Source organism: Pseudorca crassidens, chromosome 2 (genome assembly GCF_039906515.1).
Source record: "Pseudorca crassidens isolate mPseCra1 chromosome 2, mPseCra1.hap1, whole genome shotgun sequence".
NCBI lineage: Eukaryota > Metazoa > Chordata > Mammalia > Artiodactyla > Delphinidae > Pseudorca > Pseudorca crassidens.
In genome coordinates, this window is record NC_090297.1 from 138,485,175 (window position 1) to 138,500,827 (window position 15,653).

General features: G+C 41.9%; 1 protein-coding gene across 4 annotated transcripts in view; it reads right to left on the reverse strand.

Annotated features, from left to right (window-relative positions):
- The window catches only part of COLGALT2 (collagen beta(1-O)galactosyltransferase 2), a 145,215-nt gene extending 138,272 nt beyond the window's left edge, over positions 1 to 6,943 (reverse strand). For all 4 annotated transcript variants that reach the window (XM_067728893.1, XM_067728892.1, XM_067728891.1 and 1 more), the window contains exon 1: positions 6,326 to 6,943. In XM_067728893.1, the coding sequence (XP_067584994.1) occupies positions 6,326 to 6,588 (263 nt within the window). In that variant the 5' untranslated portion in view covers positions 6,589 to 6,943. The remainder of the gene's footprint in view (positions 1 to 6,325) is intronic.
- Positions 6,944 to 15,653: the final 8,710 nt, after the last annotated feature.

Sequence of the window (15,653 nt, forward strand, 5' to 3'; positions counted from 1 at the left end):
TTCTCTCAAACTTTAACTCGAATGTATATTGTTATGTTATTTGAAGAAATGTGCAGAAACGAGCCTTATAATAGTCCTACTATAGTCCCTATATAAGCCTTATAATAGTCCTACTATAGTCCCTATATAAGCCTTATAATGGTCCTACTATAGTATGCCTTAGACTTGAAGACAGTGCCACACCGTGAGAGGACCCATGAGGACATTTAAGTGTTGGAAAAAGGAACGAGGCACAACCAACAGCCTTTCAGGTTACAAAGCTTTCATTGTTCATTCCTACGACCACCGAGACAGTCAAGGGAGAAGGCCGTGGGAAGCACGCTTACGTACCTGGAGTCATAAGCGTGCACCACGCACTAGCTATAGAATCACCTGGAGAAAGGAGTTGAAGACAAGTACGTAAAGCCAAACCCTGCTTAGAATAACTGGTATGCTCCTTTAGTCATGAGCTATATTCCTTATAAAATACTCAACATTAAAACAGCCATATAGGGTTTAAAATCTAGAAATCTGTTATCTCACTCCGACACTTATTTATTATGTAATATACTGTGGGAACATCCCTTAACTGCCCTGTGCTTTGGTTTCCCCACCTATGGAAGTCAATTAATAAAATAGATCCAGGACAATTTAGGCATCCATTCTAACTCGCAAGTGATTTGTCTAAACTAGAGCAAGAGGATAGGTGACTTCAGTATTTACCCAAAGGAAATATATAATTCTGAGGTCCAATTGTGTTTTAAAATTGTACAGTGGAGGGAGGATTGATAGTTGTCTCCGACTATTTGGAAGAAAGTTGAGTTTACATGTCAACCAAATCCAAGACCACTAATTAAAAAGGCTGAAAAACTGACCCTCTGTCTTACCAAAATGCTGCAGCCACCATGCATATGAATAATGCGGCCTTATTCGTTTGTCACTAACAATACGTGATAAATTTCTTTCCGTTGCTATATAGCTGTGATCATGACAAGTGACCTGCATATTTAAGTACAACCCACATATTTAGTCTCGTTCTGTTCCTGTGAAATCTACCAACACAGAACAGAGTTTAGTAACTAGAAAGGGCCTAAGTGACAAAATCATCAAGACAGTGGAAGGGAGCCACTGAGTCCCTTGTGTCATTCAAGCAGAAGGAGCCATTCTTCTCTGAAAGAAAACACTGGCACTCTTATCTTCCTAAGGTGGGTCAACTGACAGAAGCAAAAGCTAGAACTAACTGGTCTTTTCTTGATCTTAAACAGAGCATCTGTACTCAGTCTGCGACGTTAGCTGCCTGAGTCACATCCTGGCTCCACCGTGCACTAGGCTTGTGACCTTAGACAAGTTATGTAAATTCTCTGTGCCTCAGTTTCCTCCTGTGTAAAGTGAAGAGCGTAATGACACTTCTCACCTAGGGTTGCCGTCAGGAGTAAATCAGTTATCACACCGAAGTGTTTAGAACAGCCCCTCCATGAATGTTAGTTTCCATTATGCTGACAACTTTTTGTTGGAAGGAAGAAAATAAACAGAGCTTCTTTTGAACATATTTTCTTTTTTAAAAGTTTCATTTGTGAAGAGAAAGGTAATGGAGATGAGACAAAAAGGAAAAGATGTATAGGAAATAGCAACTATTATCTATTTAGTAGCATGTGTGTAAAAGACATTGTAATACTTTATCTCATCTGCTTGTTATAACAACTCTTTGAGGTAGGTGTTATTATTAGTCATCTCCAGATGAGGCAGCTCAGCTTAGAGCTTCATGATGTGCCCATGATTACACAGGAGATTTGAGCCCTAGTCTATCTGACTGTAAGCTTCATACTCTGCCCTCCGTAATAAACTGCCAGGCTGGGAAAAATAAGGAGAAGGAGGGGGTAAGGTGAGAGAAATAAACTAATGGAGAGAAGCAGACCAAAGTACCATATACATTTTCAGCCATGAGCTGCAACTAGAGGGAAAACATAAACACTTAATGTCAAGATTGTAATGATAAAATGTGACATCATTCTCACCACTGATGAAAACTAGCATTACTAGTATCTTGGAACATTTTGTAAACACACTTATATTAGTGTATCAAGTTAAACATTCACCAAAATGCTCCTGATTGGGCATTAAAACGTAGAGATAAATCCAAGCTAATCCCCAAACACCCCACAAAGTTGTGTGCAAAATGTCAGGGTCCGTACCCCAGAACAAGTAGAAGTTCATCATTGTTAATGTTTATGTCAACAGAAACATCTCTTTATTTAAAAGCCATATGACGGTTTTCAATTTAGCATACATATTACTTTTCAAAACTCTACCAAATGAAATGCCCAAATTGTTCTGTAATTACACGATAGTTACTGCCTTGTGACTGCACAGACTCCATGAATCCCAACCGTCTTCCCACACAGAACAGCAGGCTCTCCAAAAGACAAACTTAATGTATCTTTTGGGTCAAATGTTTTTCCTTGTGCCCTGCTCCATTTTCCATCATCATGTTACTTGCCACTGCCCCCCTTAATCATAGGCTTGGGAAGGGGGATGAGGTCAGCCTTCCCTCTACTGCTAAGGCCACTATTCATGGCTCCACTGAATTAAAGAGAACCCACTCAAGCGCACTGCCGCATGTTACAATGCCAACCTGTCCCCTTCATCTCAGCACAGCAGTGATCCCCATTAACCCAGTGCTGGTTTTAATTACAACACAAGGATTATCTCAGTTCCTTATCACAGAACTGTGATATCTGAAGGAAAACAATTAGTTTGGTGGGGTTTTGAGATCAGATAGGTAAATGTGATAAGTTTTCCCTTATGCCGGTACAAAATATCTCTAAAATATAAACTTTCCTTAATTCAACTGAATCCAAATAAACTTGATACTGAGATAACTGCACTCAACCTCTGAAAAAGTTTTCAGGTCAATTTGTTGGCACTCAGTGCAGATCTGGTCCAGAACTTTAGGTGAGGGGAAAAAAAAATCACACCACCGGGAAATCTGAATACGATCATTGAACCAGGGTCTCAATTACTCATACAGGAAAGAAGTCTTATCAGATGCTCCTCCAGCCATCGTTAGAAGTAAGCAGATGAATAAGGAGAGTCTGCACAGAGTTACTAAAATAAGATGAAATGGAAGCTGGCAGCCCAGTCTCTATACCCAACGTGGTTCTGTTTTATGAAGTTCTGGCCATTTTTGACACTGACCATTTTTGACCTCAGCACGTGCGAGCCTTGCAGAGTGGAGACTAGCCAGTTTGGCATCTCGGAATGTTGAGGAGAGCTTGGGACTGAGAGACTAGAGTAAGTCATTGGCAGAAGCCCCTCAAAACTGCAGAATCCTAAACTGAGGTACTGCCTCTCCTGGAGGGTTATAACCCATCACCTTCCCCGCAAATACTCCTCTAGCACTAGTCATCAAGTCAGCAGCTCCAGGGTACAGTGCAATGAGTTTGGAGATTTGCAAAACTTAGACCTGCCACTCACTTTATCTCCCCTGATAGGAAGCTCTGGTTAATGTTCCAGTACCTTTTTATTTTCCATGCTTCTCCCTCTTTCTGGAACCCTCCTTCCTTCCCAGGTTTTTGTGGATTCCTATTTGTCCTTCAAAACTGAGTTCAAACTAAGTGTCAACTCTCCTCAAAAAAACTTTCATGACCACACAACTGCCCCAATCTGATTTATATAGAAGTCTTTTGTCACTCTCCCAAATGCTATAAATGCCATTCAGATCACCTTACACTGCCTAGTTTTAAAAAGCCATACTTATCTGTGAGGAGCCACATCTTATTCAACCTTTTCCAGCCTGAACCTGGCATAGTGCCTGATTCTCACAAAAGAAGGTCATTACTTGCACAACCTCTCTGTGCCTCAGTTTTCTCATCTATAAAAGGGTATAAATAATAAGACATAACTGATAGGGTTATTGTGAAGAGGAAACCAGAAAATGAATGTAGAGTGCTTAGAAGAACTGTGAGCTCTTATTATTAAATATTATTATTAAATTTGTAAAATTAACAAGTAAATATAATCTTCAGTAAGTTAGTTACTTTAGACACAATATCTTCTATGAAATGGAGATAATCTTGTTTCTTTAAAGGATGGTAGTTAAGATCAAATGAGATAACTAGTTGATGAAAGTACTTTGAAAGCTGTAAAGGACTATTTAAAAACTGGCATTTTATTATTATTACCTAATAAATTATATAAGATTTCTAAGCCAGAACTCAAAGAAGAGTCTTTAGTGGCTGGTTAATGTAGGGGCTGCCCAAGGCCTTACCCAAGCCTTGGGTTTCTTCCTTTACTTTCCAACACAGACCATAAAGGTACAGTCACAGGGACTATGAATAAGGGTAAGGGAAAAGAGATCCCTAAGGTCTAAGCAGAATTGAGAATACTACCCATCCATAGAACATCCATAGAATCTGGAACATCCAGGGAACTCGGATGTACAATCATTGCTGAGTGATTCTGATCATATCACAAAATCTATGAAATTCAAGAGCTGGAAAGGAGTTTTGAAATCACTTGTTCCTATTCCCTTATTTTACTGATGAGAAAACTGAGGTCTATGGATCCCAAGCCACTGGCCCAAAACTACATGTCAAGCTAGTGACAAAACAACTCAAGTCTCCTTATTTGTAGCTTTATGTACATTTTGCTTATACTGTATCATGTTCCCTTTATCCTTTCTGGGGTGGTCTTTAGAAACAAACCTGTGTTCAAATTTCAGTTTAACCATTTATTAATTCTGTGACTGAGTTATTGAACTGATCCAAGCCTCAATTTCTTCGTTTGTGAAATAAGGATGATAGTATCTTTTAAAAGTTTACTATATGATAAAAGGGGTAATGTCTGTACATCAGGTAGCAAAACCTGTGCCTGGTACTCACTTCCCCCCTCACTAATTTCCTATAGCAACTATTGTGATGTTCTTTAAAACTAAACAATGCATAAAGACCAAGACTATATTGTAATGCATCTCTTTTGAAGAAAGCATCTAAGAACTGACATTTGTAAAATTTTCTTTTGGTATTGAAATGGTTAAAAAAAATCTTTCTGGTTTAAAATCTGACTGCACCAACGTTCCTACTTTCCACATAACATGCCCTTCTCCGTGGCAAACGTCACGTATAACAGGGTATATAGTAAAGCAGTGTATAGCACAGTGCTGCACTATATCTCATGTTTGCTTTCTCACCTCTGCACCTTTCCCACCAGGTACCATTAGGCTGCCAGCTCCAGCTACTGCTTTATCCTTCCTTTTCCCTTTATGCCCAACCGTGGCTTTAAGGATGTCTTGTCTGTGGACAGCTCCCTTTATCAACACAAGACAGAAATTGCTCCAGAGTGACCTGGGCTCTGTCTTCCTCAAGAGACCAGAGGCCTCTTGTCCATGTATCTGGTGGCCTATCTCCCCTGGCCAGTGCCCACCTCCTCCTCCACAGGCCCCTTAGCGGCTCACCTGGCCACCAACTTCTCACCCTCTGATACCTGCTTTTATAAAAAGATGTGGAGACAGAACCAAGTGGGAAAGTTGAAGTGGGCAGCCACCTCCACAGCAAGCACAGGGCCTAGGCCCGGGTCTCTACCCTAAGTGCAACAAAACTTAGCTGTTTGCCTTCCCGGGGCGGCTCGGTCCCCAGGACGCCGGCACCCCAAGGCACCCCGCGCCGTTTGCATCTGCGGCGGGGTCCCGGGAGGATGCAGGGCCGGGACAGCATGGAGCGCTCAGAGGAGACAGGTGACGTAGTTAGGAAGACACAGCTGGCCCCAACTAGCCTCAAACTCTGGGTTCTGATCCCTTCTCCCCTTCCTCCCCACACCCAGGGAGAACCTTGAGCCGCTTTTCCAGCCTCTGAGTTGGGAGCAGGAACCTGGCACCGGGAAGCCAGGACAGCGCACTCCAGCCACTCCGGAGGGCCCTCCCCCCCCCCGGGCCCCCAGCCGCAGTTTTGGTCCATGTCGCGTCCGGACGAGTAGGCGGCAACGGGCAACCTTATTCCCGCACTCCGAGGCGAGGGATATGAGGTGGGGGAAAAGGAATCTTCGCGAGTGTTAAGGGGGGAGAAGGTAGCACTCCTGCGGGGTCTCCCCAGTCCTGTTCGGGAGAGCGACGAGGTCACCCCGCTCCATACTGTCCCCACGGGAGCTCGCGGCGGGCTGCTTATCCTGGTTAGCAGCCGGTGCGCACGCAGACGCGCGCGTCCTTCCCCACCCCGACCGCTGATCCGCCCAGGACCCACGCCGGCTGTGAGGGGTGTGCGCACCTCGTCTCCGCGTGCCCCGAGCGGCCCCCTCTCCCCTCAGCGACACTTCGGGCGCCGCCCCCGCCGCCGGCCCGGCGCAGCCAGCTCACCAGATGGCCATCCTGCTCTTGGGGTAGTCCAGCCGCTCCAGGCAGCCGAGGAAGTGAGGCAGCGTGTGCGCAGCGTTACGCGCGAGGACGGCCACCATCACCGTGGGTCTCTGCAGGGGCGACTCGGAGAATACTACCGCCTCCCCTTCGTCGTCTTCGGAGTCCGGCTCGGCAGCGAAGCGCGCCCGGCAGCCGCCGCGGAGCAGAGCCCACGAGAGGAGTAGCAGCGCCCAGGCCAGGGGGGCAGCGGGGCTTGCGGCCATGTTCAGGGCCGTGGCGGGCGGCTGGACCACCGGCCGTGGATGCCCGAGGCCGGCAGCGAGGGGCGGAGGGGAGGCGGCTGGCGCGCGCGCACTGGCAAGACCTCGGCAGCCCGGGACCCTCCCGCCGCCGCCGCCGCCGCCGCCGCCGCCCCAGCTGCACTGCTCAGGCCCTGCCGCAGGGGCTCGGAGTACCTGCCGCCGCCGGCGCTCGTCTGGGACTCAGGCTCGCAGACAGTCGTGTCGGTGCGGCTGTTTGTCCCGAGTCCCGCGGAAAGTTCCTCTACTCCAGGCTCAGCTTGTACAGCTGAGGTCTGTGGCTTCCCCCAGAGCCGTGAGGTGTGGCCGTGTCTGCCAATGGGCGTGTGAATGCGTGTGTGTGTGTGTGTGCGCGCGCGCGCGCGCGAGCGTGTGTACATAACGGTACGACTCCAAGAAAATTTATTCTGCTTTTGCAAACCGCAGTCTAAAGTCCTTCACAGTGATGCAATGTATCCAGTTTTTCATAATGCACTTATTGACTAAATGGTAGAGCTCTAAAATGGAAAGTCACCTAATGATTCACTACTATGATGAACAGTTTTTTAACTTCCACAAAGGCAGAATGTTTGCATTTCCTCACACTCAAGTGCTCTTTAAATTCATTCTTGACTGAGTAGACCCCCAATGAGATCAAGTTGGAAGACTTGGAGAATTTTAGAGCCAGATCGAACCCTTGAAATTAAAGAAAGCCCCTTGGGGGCCAGGTCCTCTACCTGCCAACTCAGGGTCCTGAGCTTCCTGACAGGGTGGCATGTTAAGGAGGAGATTCGCTTAGATGGTTTTCTTTCTCCTTAATGACCCAAACTGACAAAGAGAGGGAAAATCTGTACATGCTGGAGGAGAAGTATAAGGAAGAAGGAAGGAAGAGGGAAGGTAAATTAGCAGATAAAGTGAAATTGCTAGGATACACTATCGAAGGATATTTAATCTTGAACATAATGGAGGAAAGCTAGTTTAAAAATCTGGAGTTCTTTCTCTGTGGAATTGTGTAGACTTTAATTTATCTGTGTGCAGGATGGATTGATGACCTCCAATCCCAGCTTGCCCTACACGGTCTTTTTACTAGTTGTATCCAAACTTCTCCACAACTATTAGACACCTTCTTCACTCTCCTTCCACCCCCTCCCTTCCTCAGAAGAATATCACCTCCTTTACTGAACTCCCTAAATGCCCCTGTCTCTAATTAATATCCCTATCAATGCACTGCTTACTTGCAGGTGCCTATTCATGACAGAGCTTTTGATCCCATCCTCTCCCTTCTAGTCCAGGACTTTTCTCCATTTATCTCCACTCTACTGAACCTTCAACTTGTCCCTTTCCATCAGCTCTTTTCCCTCAAGCTAAAAACTCAATCAGGGGACTTCCCCGGTGGCACAGTGGTTAAGAATCTGCCTGCCAATGCAGGGGACATGGGTTCGAGCCCTGATCCAAGAAGATCCCACATGCCGTGGAGCAACTAAGCCCATGTGCCACAACTACTGAGCCTGTGTGCCACAACTACTGAAGCCCATGTGCCTAGAGCCTGTGCTCCGCAACAAGAGAAGCCACTGCAGTGAGAAGCCTGCGCATGGCAACGAAGAGTAGCCCCTGCTTGCCGCAACTAGAAAAAGCCTGCGTGCAGCAATGAGGACCCAATGCATCAATCAATCAATCAATAAAAAGAAAAGAAAGAAAACTAAAAAAAGAAATAAAAACTCAATCAGTCATCTTCTATCCTTAAAGAATTAAAAAACAAAAAATCTTGGCTCTCTTTCTAGCAATCCCCTCTCTTGGCCAAGTCCCTTTGAAAGAGAGCTCTACACTTGCTTTCTCCACTTCTTCATTTTCCTTCTCTCCTACCACAGTGCATGTGGTTTCCCAGTTTTTTACTGAGGTTGTTCTGGCAAAGCCATAGATGACCTCAGTATTGGAAGGTTCAGTGAACTATCCTCAGTTCTCACCTTCCTGGATTTGTTGTGTCATCTCTCCTCCTTGGTCTCCTCTGAGTCTACTTGGGTGCAAGCCCCTTCACCGTGTACTACTCTTCTAGCCCTACATATTCTCCCAGGGTGATTGCAGCCTCCAAATCTCTGTCTCCTGCTCTAACCTCTTTGCTAACATTCATACGTTTATGTTTAATGGCCTGCAGACATTTCCTTCTGCTCCATCCTCCTACAGGAATTGCCCTCACTCTCAGTTTTGTAGGGCAGGCTGAGAGTTAAACACCTGTCAGAGGTGTCCTGACAGGCATGTACGCCAGCCACATTGGAGGCACAGACAAAGGCACAGCCACTTATGCAGGGGACATGTTGCTGGAGGGACTATTCGAAAGGTTCCATGGAGACCATCTCCATGTTGTTCTGTCTTCCTTCTTTCCCTTTCTTGGCCTGTTTCCCTCATCTTTCAAGACTAAGATCCCCACTCCAGCAAAACTTGGTTTAATGCCCTGCATTTGTAAATGCAGGGCATTAAAGCTAGGGAACCATGTTTCTGTCTTATTTCACTTCTGTTACCAAAGCTTATCCAAATCCATGTTTTTTTGAAAAATGAAATGAGGCACCAAAACTACACTGGTGCTGCGCCCTGTATGACCTCTAATGACATTTTAATGAAAATCAGCTGCACAGAGTTCTAAAATAATTACGGCCTGGTCTACAGATAAAATCAAGTTTCACAGCCATGCACCTTGAAAAACACCTATTTAAAACTTTTAGTCAATTTAGAGTGTTCATTTAGTCACTGAGGATATTGAGGGCATGATAGGGTAGGTAACAGTGGATCATTTTAAAGATGGGGGTTGAGGGGTGGGGAGCGAAGAGGGGAAGCTCCGGGAAAGTTGCGTCCTCATCTTATTAACGGATTTATGCCACAAGTTCTTTAGAAATCAGTGATGCAAGTCTTGGATGATTTTCTTTCCTCATACAATCAATGTTATAAAACAGTTAATTTGTAAAAACTAATTTAAAAATAAAAGCTAACTATGCTTCAAAATATTCATCACTTATAATGCTCTTTCCATGGAAAACTTGTTGAATTGAAAGCCACGCGCATCTCCTTGTCTCTGCTGCTAACAGACTGTCCCCCATAGTTCTTGCATGCATGTTAGAAGTAAGCACTTATGCTCACCTCCCCTCTCCACACCGTGCCAGCCCAGGGAACTTCCCTCTGAGTCTTTCCCCAGGGACAAAAAAACCTCTTTGCCTCTCATTCTCAGCACAGCTGTGGCAGGGGCAGGGCCTCTGAGGTGGACAGAGGGCTTCTTGCAGGAAAGAGTCTTGAGGTGTCTGTGGCTCCAGCAGCCAAGAAGAGGAAGAAATAAATGACTTCGGGGCAGAAGTAACACTAGAAAGAGAAAAGGATGCTTAGAGTTGGAGCTAAATTTTTGTCTCACATGCGTCACTTATTATGTGTGTGACTTTGGAGACTTGACCTCTCTGGACATCAGTTTCTCTCTATGTAAAAACATTTTTAAATGCTTGCCTTATTTCTTCATTCCACAAACATTTATGAAATTACTAAGTGTCAATCATTTGGGTGTTGAGTGTTTGAATCCTTCTTCTCTAGAGAAAGGGGCAGAAGGTGTCCTGCCCTGGTGTCCTGCTGGGTCAGAGTTGGAGAAGGGAGTCTCTTGGATGAATCAACAGGGATAGTTTTTCCTGCACCGAAATACCTTTTTTTTTTTTTACTACTTGGATCTTTTATTCCCTTTTCTTAACCTGCCTAAAATCCTACAATGTAAACATTTATCTGAATTGACAATGATGCCAATTTCAACACAAAAACACTTGAGAGAAGAATCTTAGGCAATAGTTTCTGTCATTCCTACATTTGTGTGAATTAAATCAGAGTTCGTAATCTCAGTACCTAAACTGAGGTGCACTATAAGAAGCTTTGATGAAGGGAACAGAACGGGATCCTCATTTGGAGCACGGAACCCTTTGATGACAAAGCAAATCCTGTGGATTTCTGATATGTGGGCTTGAGGCCTCCAAGTCCAAGAGGGGGAAAGGATATGGGAAGGTAGAGGGAGGAAAAGAGCCATGACCAAGGTGGAAAGGGCTAAAATTAAACTGTTCCACTTTCAAAGTTTTGTCTAAGCTCTGGCCTGCATCCAAGAATGATATAATAGTCACCATAGGAAAATGTTTTTCAATTCCAAACACATTTACACAAATTTAAAATACATGCCTTTATCTCATTTGAAAAGACTAGATATGTTTCTTAAGTTGTATTCACTTATTTGTTTCAGGGTTTCCTCACTGCCTGCTGTGTCAAGGCACAGGTGCTGGAAATGCATGGATAATTAAGATACATCCAATGAACGAATAAATGTAATAAAGTGGTATACATCTTATGGTGGAAAAGGAAGAGAGTGAAGGTGGTTGGGAAATGCCGTATTAAAGAAATGCCTTTGAACTAAGTATTGAAAAATGAGGAGCATGTTTTATGCCAGTGGGCAGAGTGTAGGGAGAGGTTGGAAATTCAGGCAGATGGAACTATAAAAGCAAAAGAATGAGAGAACATAGCACATGAGAAATCACAATGAGTACAGCATGACTGGAGGGTAGGATAGGAAGTGGGAAGAGAGAAATCTGGAATATTACATGATTTTTATATAATTATCATATATAGACAATCATTTCTAGAAAAGCAAAAATTCAGTTAAAAATGGAAAAAAATGAGCTAAATAGCTGATGTATAGTTAGCCTACATAGTGCTTTCAAATGTTCATCTGTTTTTAAAGATACTGAATGGTCACAATCATATGGCAGTTGCAGGTTTCAGGTGATTAAAGTATCAAAACCAAAATTTTAGTTTAAATATACAAATTTTCAAACTCAGTAATTTTGAATTTACATGGTTAAATATCTTATTTTAAACAGATAAAAACCATTCTATTTTCAACATATAAAAACATCTTACGAGCATATAAAAGCATTTAGTTCTTCATTTTATTATCTAAAACAATAGTTCCTAATACTTTTTAGAATGAAGACCCTTTTTCGAATATAAAGAAAAAGAAGATAAGACCTTGCACATGACAGTAGTTGTATTTTTGGTAACCACCAAAAGTACCTAATGGCATGATCTGCTCTGGCCTCAGCCACTGTGTGCAAGGAGTCTCTTGGACTACCCTGCATAGGCCATAGGGACTTTTTGACGTTGCCTTTTCTCTGGGGTGAGATGGGATTGATGGACAGTTGCTGGTGTTCTTGAGTGTATTTTAGTTTTCTGAATGTTCTCCTTACTGATTTACAAAAAGAGCCTGTTAATTAATTATGGCCTGGCAAAGAGAATGGAATTTCCCCTGATCTTGGCAGGTTCTAAAACATATTAACAGAATTAACACAACATTTTAAATCAACTATACTTGAATTAAAAAATACTAACAGAATGTATATTTTATTAATCATAACTGCATGTATAAAATATGAAAACAGGGCTTCCCTGGTGGCGCAGTGGTTGAGAGTCCGCCTGCCGATGCAGGGGACACGGGTTCGTGCCCTGGTCCAGGAAGATCCCACATGCTGCGGAGCGGCTAGGCCTGTGAGCCATGGCCGTTGAGCCTGCGCGTCCGGAGCCTGTGCTCTGCAATGGGAGAGGCCACAACAGTGAGAGGCCCACATACCGCAAAAAAATGAAAACAGAAATTTATACGTATGAGATGTAGTGCAGATTTAATTAGTCTGTAGATAAAGCTTGGTGCAGAAGTTGTTCCACAGTGGAGTAGATTACACAGTCTTTGCAAAACTCTTTTATCTGCTGGGGTAACTAATAAATGAATTCAGTAAAGTTGCAGGATACAAAATTAATATGCAAAAATCAGTTGCCATTTTATACACTAAACACAAACTATCTGAAAAAGAAATAAAGAAAATAATCTAATTTACAGCAGCATCAAAAACAATAAAAAATTTAGAAATAAATTTAACCAAGAAAGTAAAAGATCTGTAAACTATAAGACATTAATGAAACAGAAGAAGACACAAATAAATGGAACTATAAATCTTTATGGATTAAAAGACTTAATATTGTTAAAATGTCCATACTACTCAAAGCCATCTATAGATTCCATGCAATCCCTATGGCATTTTTTATAGAAATAGAAAAAAATTCATAAAATTCATATGAAACCATAAAAGACCTTGAATAACCAAAGCAATCTTGAGAAAGAACAAAGCTGGAGGCATCATACTTCCTGATTTCAAACTATATTACAAAGCTATAGTAGTCAAAACAGTAAGGTACTGGCATTAAAAACAGACACATAGACCAATAGAGCAGAATTTAGAGCCCAGAAATATGCCAATTAACATTTGACAAGGGAGCCACAAATACTCAATGGGGAAAAGGATATTCTCTTCAATAAATGGTGTTGGGAAATCTAAATAGTATTCACATGCAAAAGAATGAACTTGGACCCTTATCTTAGACCACTTGAAAAATTAAGTCAAAATGGACTTAAATGTAAGACCCCAAAATGTAAAACTTCTACAAGAGAACATAGGGGAAAAGCTCCTTGACATTTATCTTGGCAATGATTTTTTTTGGATATGACACCAAAAGCACAGGCAACAAAACAAAAAATAAACAAGTGGGACTACATCAAACTAAAAAGCCTCTACACAGCAAAAGAAATGATCAACAAGATGGAAAGGCAACCTACAGAATGGAGAAAATATTTGCAAACCATATATTTGATAAGGGGTTAATACCCAAAATAAATAAGGAATTCATGCAATGCAATAGCAAAAAAACACAGACAACAAACAAAAAACCCAACCACCAACACCAACAACAAAACCAAATAACCCTATTAAAAATGGGCAAAAAACCTGAATAGATATTTTCCCAAAGAAGATATACAATGGCCAACAGGTACATGAAAAGGTGCTCAACATCACTACTCATCAGCAAAATGCAAATCAAAACCACACTGACATATCACCTCACATCTATTAGAATGACTATTATCAAAGAGACAAGAGATAAGTGCTGGCAAGGATGTGGAGAAAAGAGAACACTTGTACACTGTTGGTGGGAATAAAAATTGGTACAGTCACTACAGAAAACAGCATGGACGTTTCTCAAACAATTTAAAATAGAACTACCATATGATCCAGCAATTTCTATATGTGTGTGTGTGTATGATGTTATATATATATCAGTCATAAAAAAGAAGGAAATCCTTCCATTTGTGACAACATGGATGAAATTTGAGGGCATTATGCTAAGTGAAATAAATCAGATAGAAAAAAGGTTAATACTGTATGATCTCTTCTAGCTGGAACCTGAAAAGCCAAACTCATAGAAACAAAGAGTAGATTGGTGGCTGCTGGGGCAGGGGATGGGGTAAATGGGTGAAGGTGGTCAAAAGTTACCATCATCCAAAGAAAGAAAAAAGGTACAATCTTCCAAATCTTCCAAAGGCAATCTATAGATTCAATGCAATCCCTATTAAAATACCAATGGCATTTTTCACAGAACTAGAACACATAACTTTAGAATTTGTATGGAAACCACAAAAGGCCCTAAATAGCCAAAAAAATCTCGAGAAAGAAAACCAGAGGTGGAGGTATCACACTCCCTGACTTCAGGCTATACTACAAAGCTACAGTAATCAAAACAGTATGGTACTGGCACAAAAAAAGACACATAGAGAGCCCAGAAATAAACCCACGCACCTATGGTCAATTTAACCTACAACGGAGGAGGCAAGAATACACAATGGAGAAAAGACAGTCTCTTCAATAAGTGGTGCTGGGAAAACTGGACAGCTACATGTAAAAGAATGAAATTAGAACATTTTCTAATTCTCCATTGGATATTCTTGCCTCCTTTCTTGTAGATTAAATTGACCATAGGTGTGTGGGTTTATTTCTTTTTTGTTGTTGTTTATTTATTTCAGGATACATTGCCTGAGGCAAAGAAAACAAAAGCAAAAATAAACAAATGGACCTGATTAAACTTAAAAGCTTTTGCATAGCAAAGGAAACCACTGACAAAGTGAAAAGACAACCTGCTGAATGGGAGAAAAGATTTGCAAATGATATGACCAATAAGGGGTTAAAATCCAAAATATATAAACAGCTTAATATAAAAGAAAAAACCAACCTGATTAAAAAATGGGCAGAAGACCTGAATAGACATCTTTCCAAAAAAGACATACAAATGGCCAATAGGCACACGAAAAGATGCTCAACATTGCTAATTACCAGAGAAGTGTAAATCAAAACCACAATGAGATATCACCTTACACCTGTCAGTATGGCTATCAAAAAGTCTACAAATTACAAATATTGGCAAGGATGTGGAGAAAAGGGAACCCTAGTACACTGTTGGTGGGAATGTGAATTGGTGCAGCCACTGTGGAAAACAGTACGGAGGTTTCTCAAAAAACTAAAAACAGAACTACCATATAATGGGACAATCTCACTCCTGGATATATATCTGAAGAAAACAAAAACACTAATTCAAAAAGGTACATTCGCCCCAATGTTCATAGCAACATAATTTACAATAGCCAAGATATGGAAGCAACCTAAGCATCCATTAACAGATGAATGGATAAAGAAGATGTGGCATATATATACAATGGAATATTACTCAGCCGTATAAAAGAATAAAATTTTGCCATTTGCAACAACATGGATGGACCTAGAGGGTATTATGCTTAGTGAAATAAACCAGACAGAGAAAGATGAATACTATATGTTATCACTTATATTTGGAATCTAAAAAATAAAACCAACAAATGAATATAACAAAACAGAAACAGACTCACAGATATAGAGAACAAAGTAGTGGTTGTCAGTGGGGAGAGGGAAGGGGGTAGGGGTACGATAGGGGTATGAGATTTAGAGATACAAACTACTATGCATGAAATAAATAAGCACAAGGACATATTGTACAGCACAGGGAAATATAGCCATTATTTTATAATAATTTTAAATGGAGTATAATGTATAAAAATATTGAATCATTATGCTGTACATCTGAAACTAATGCAAAATTGTAAATCAAGCGATACCTCAATTTAAAAAGAG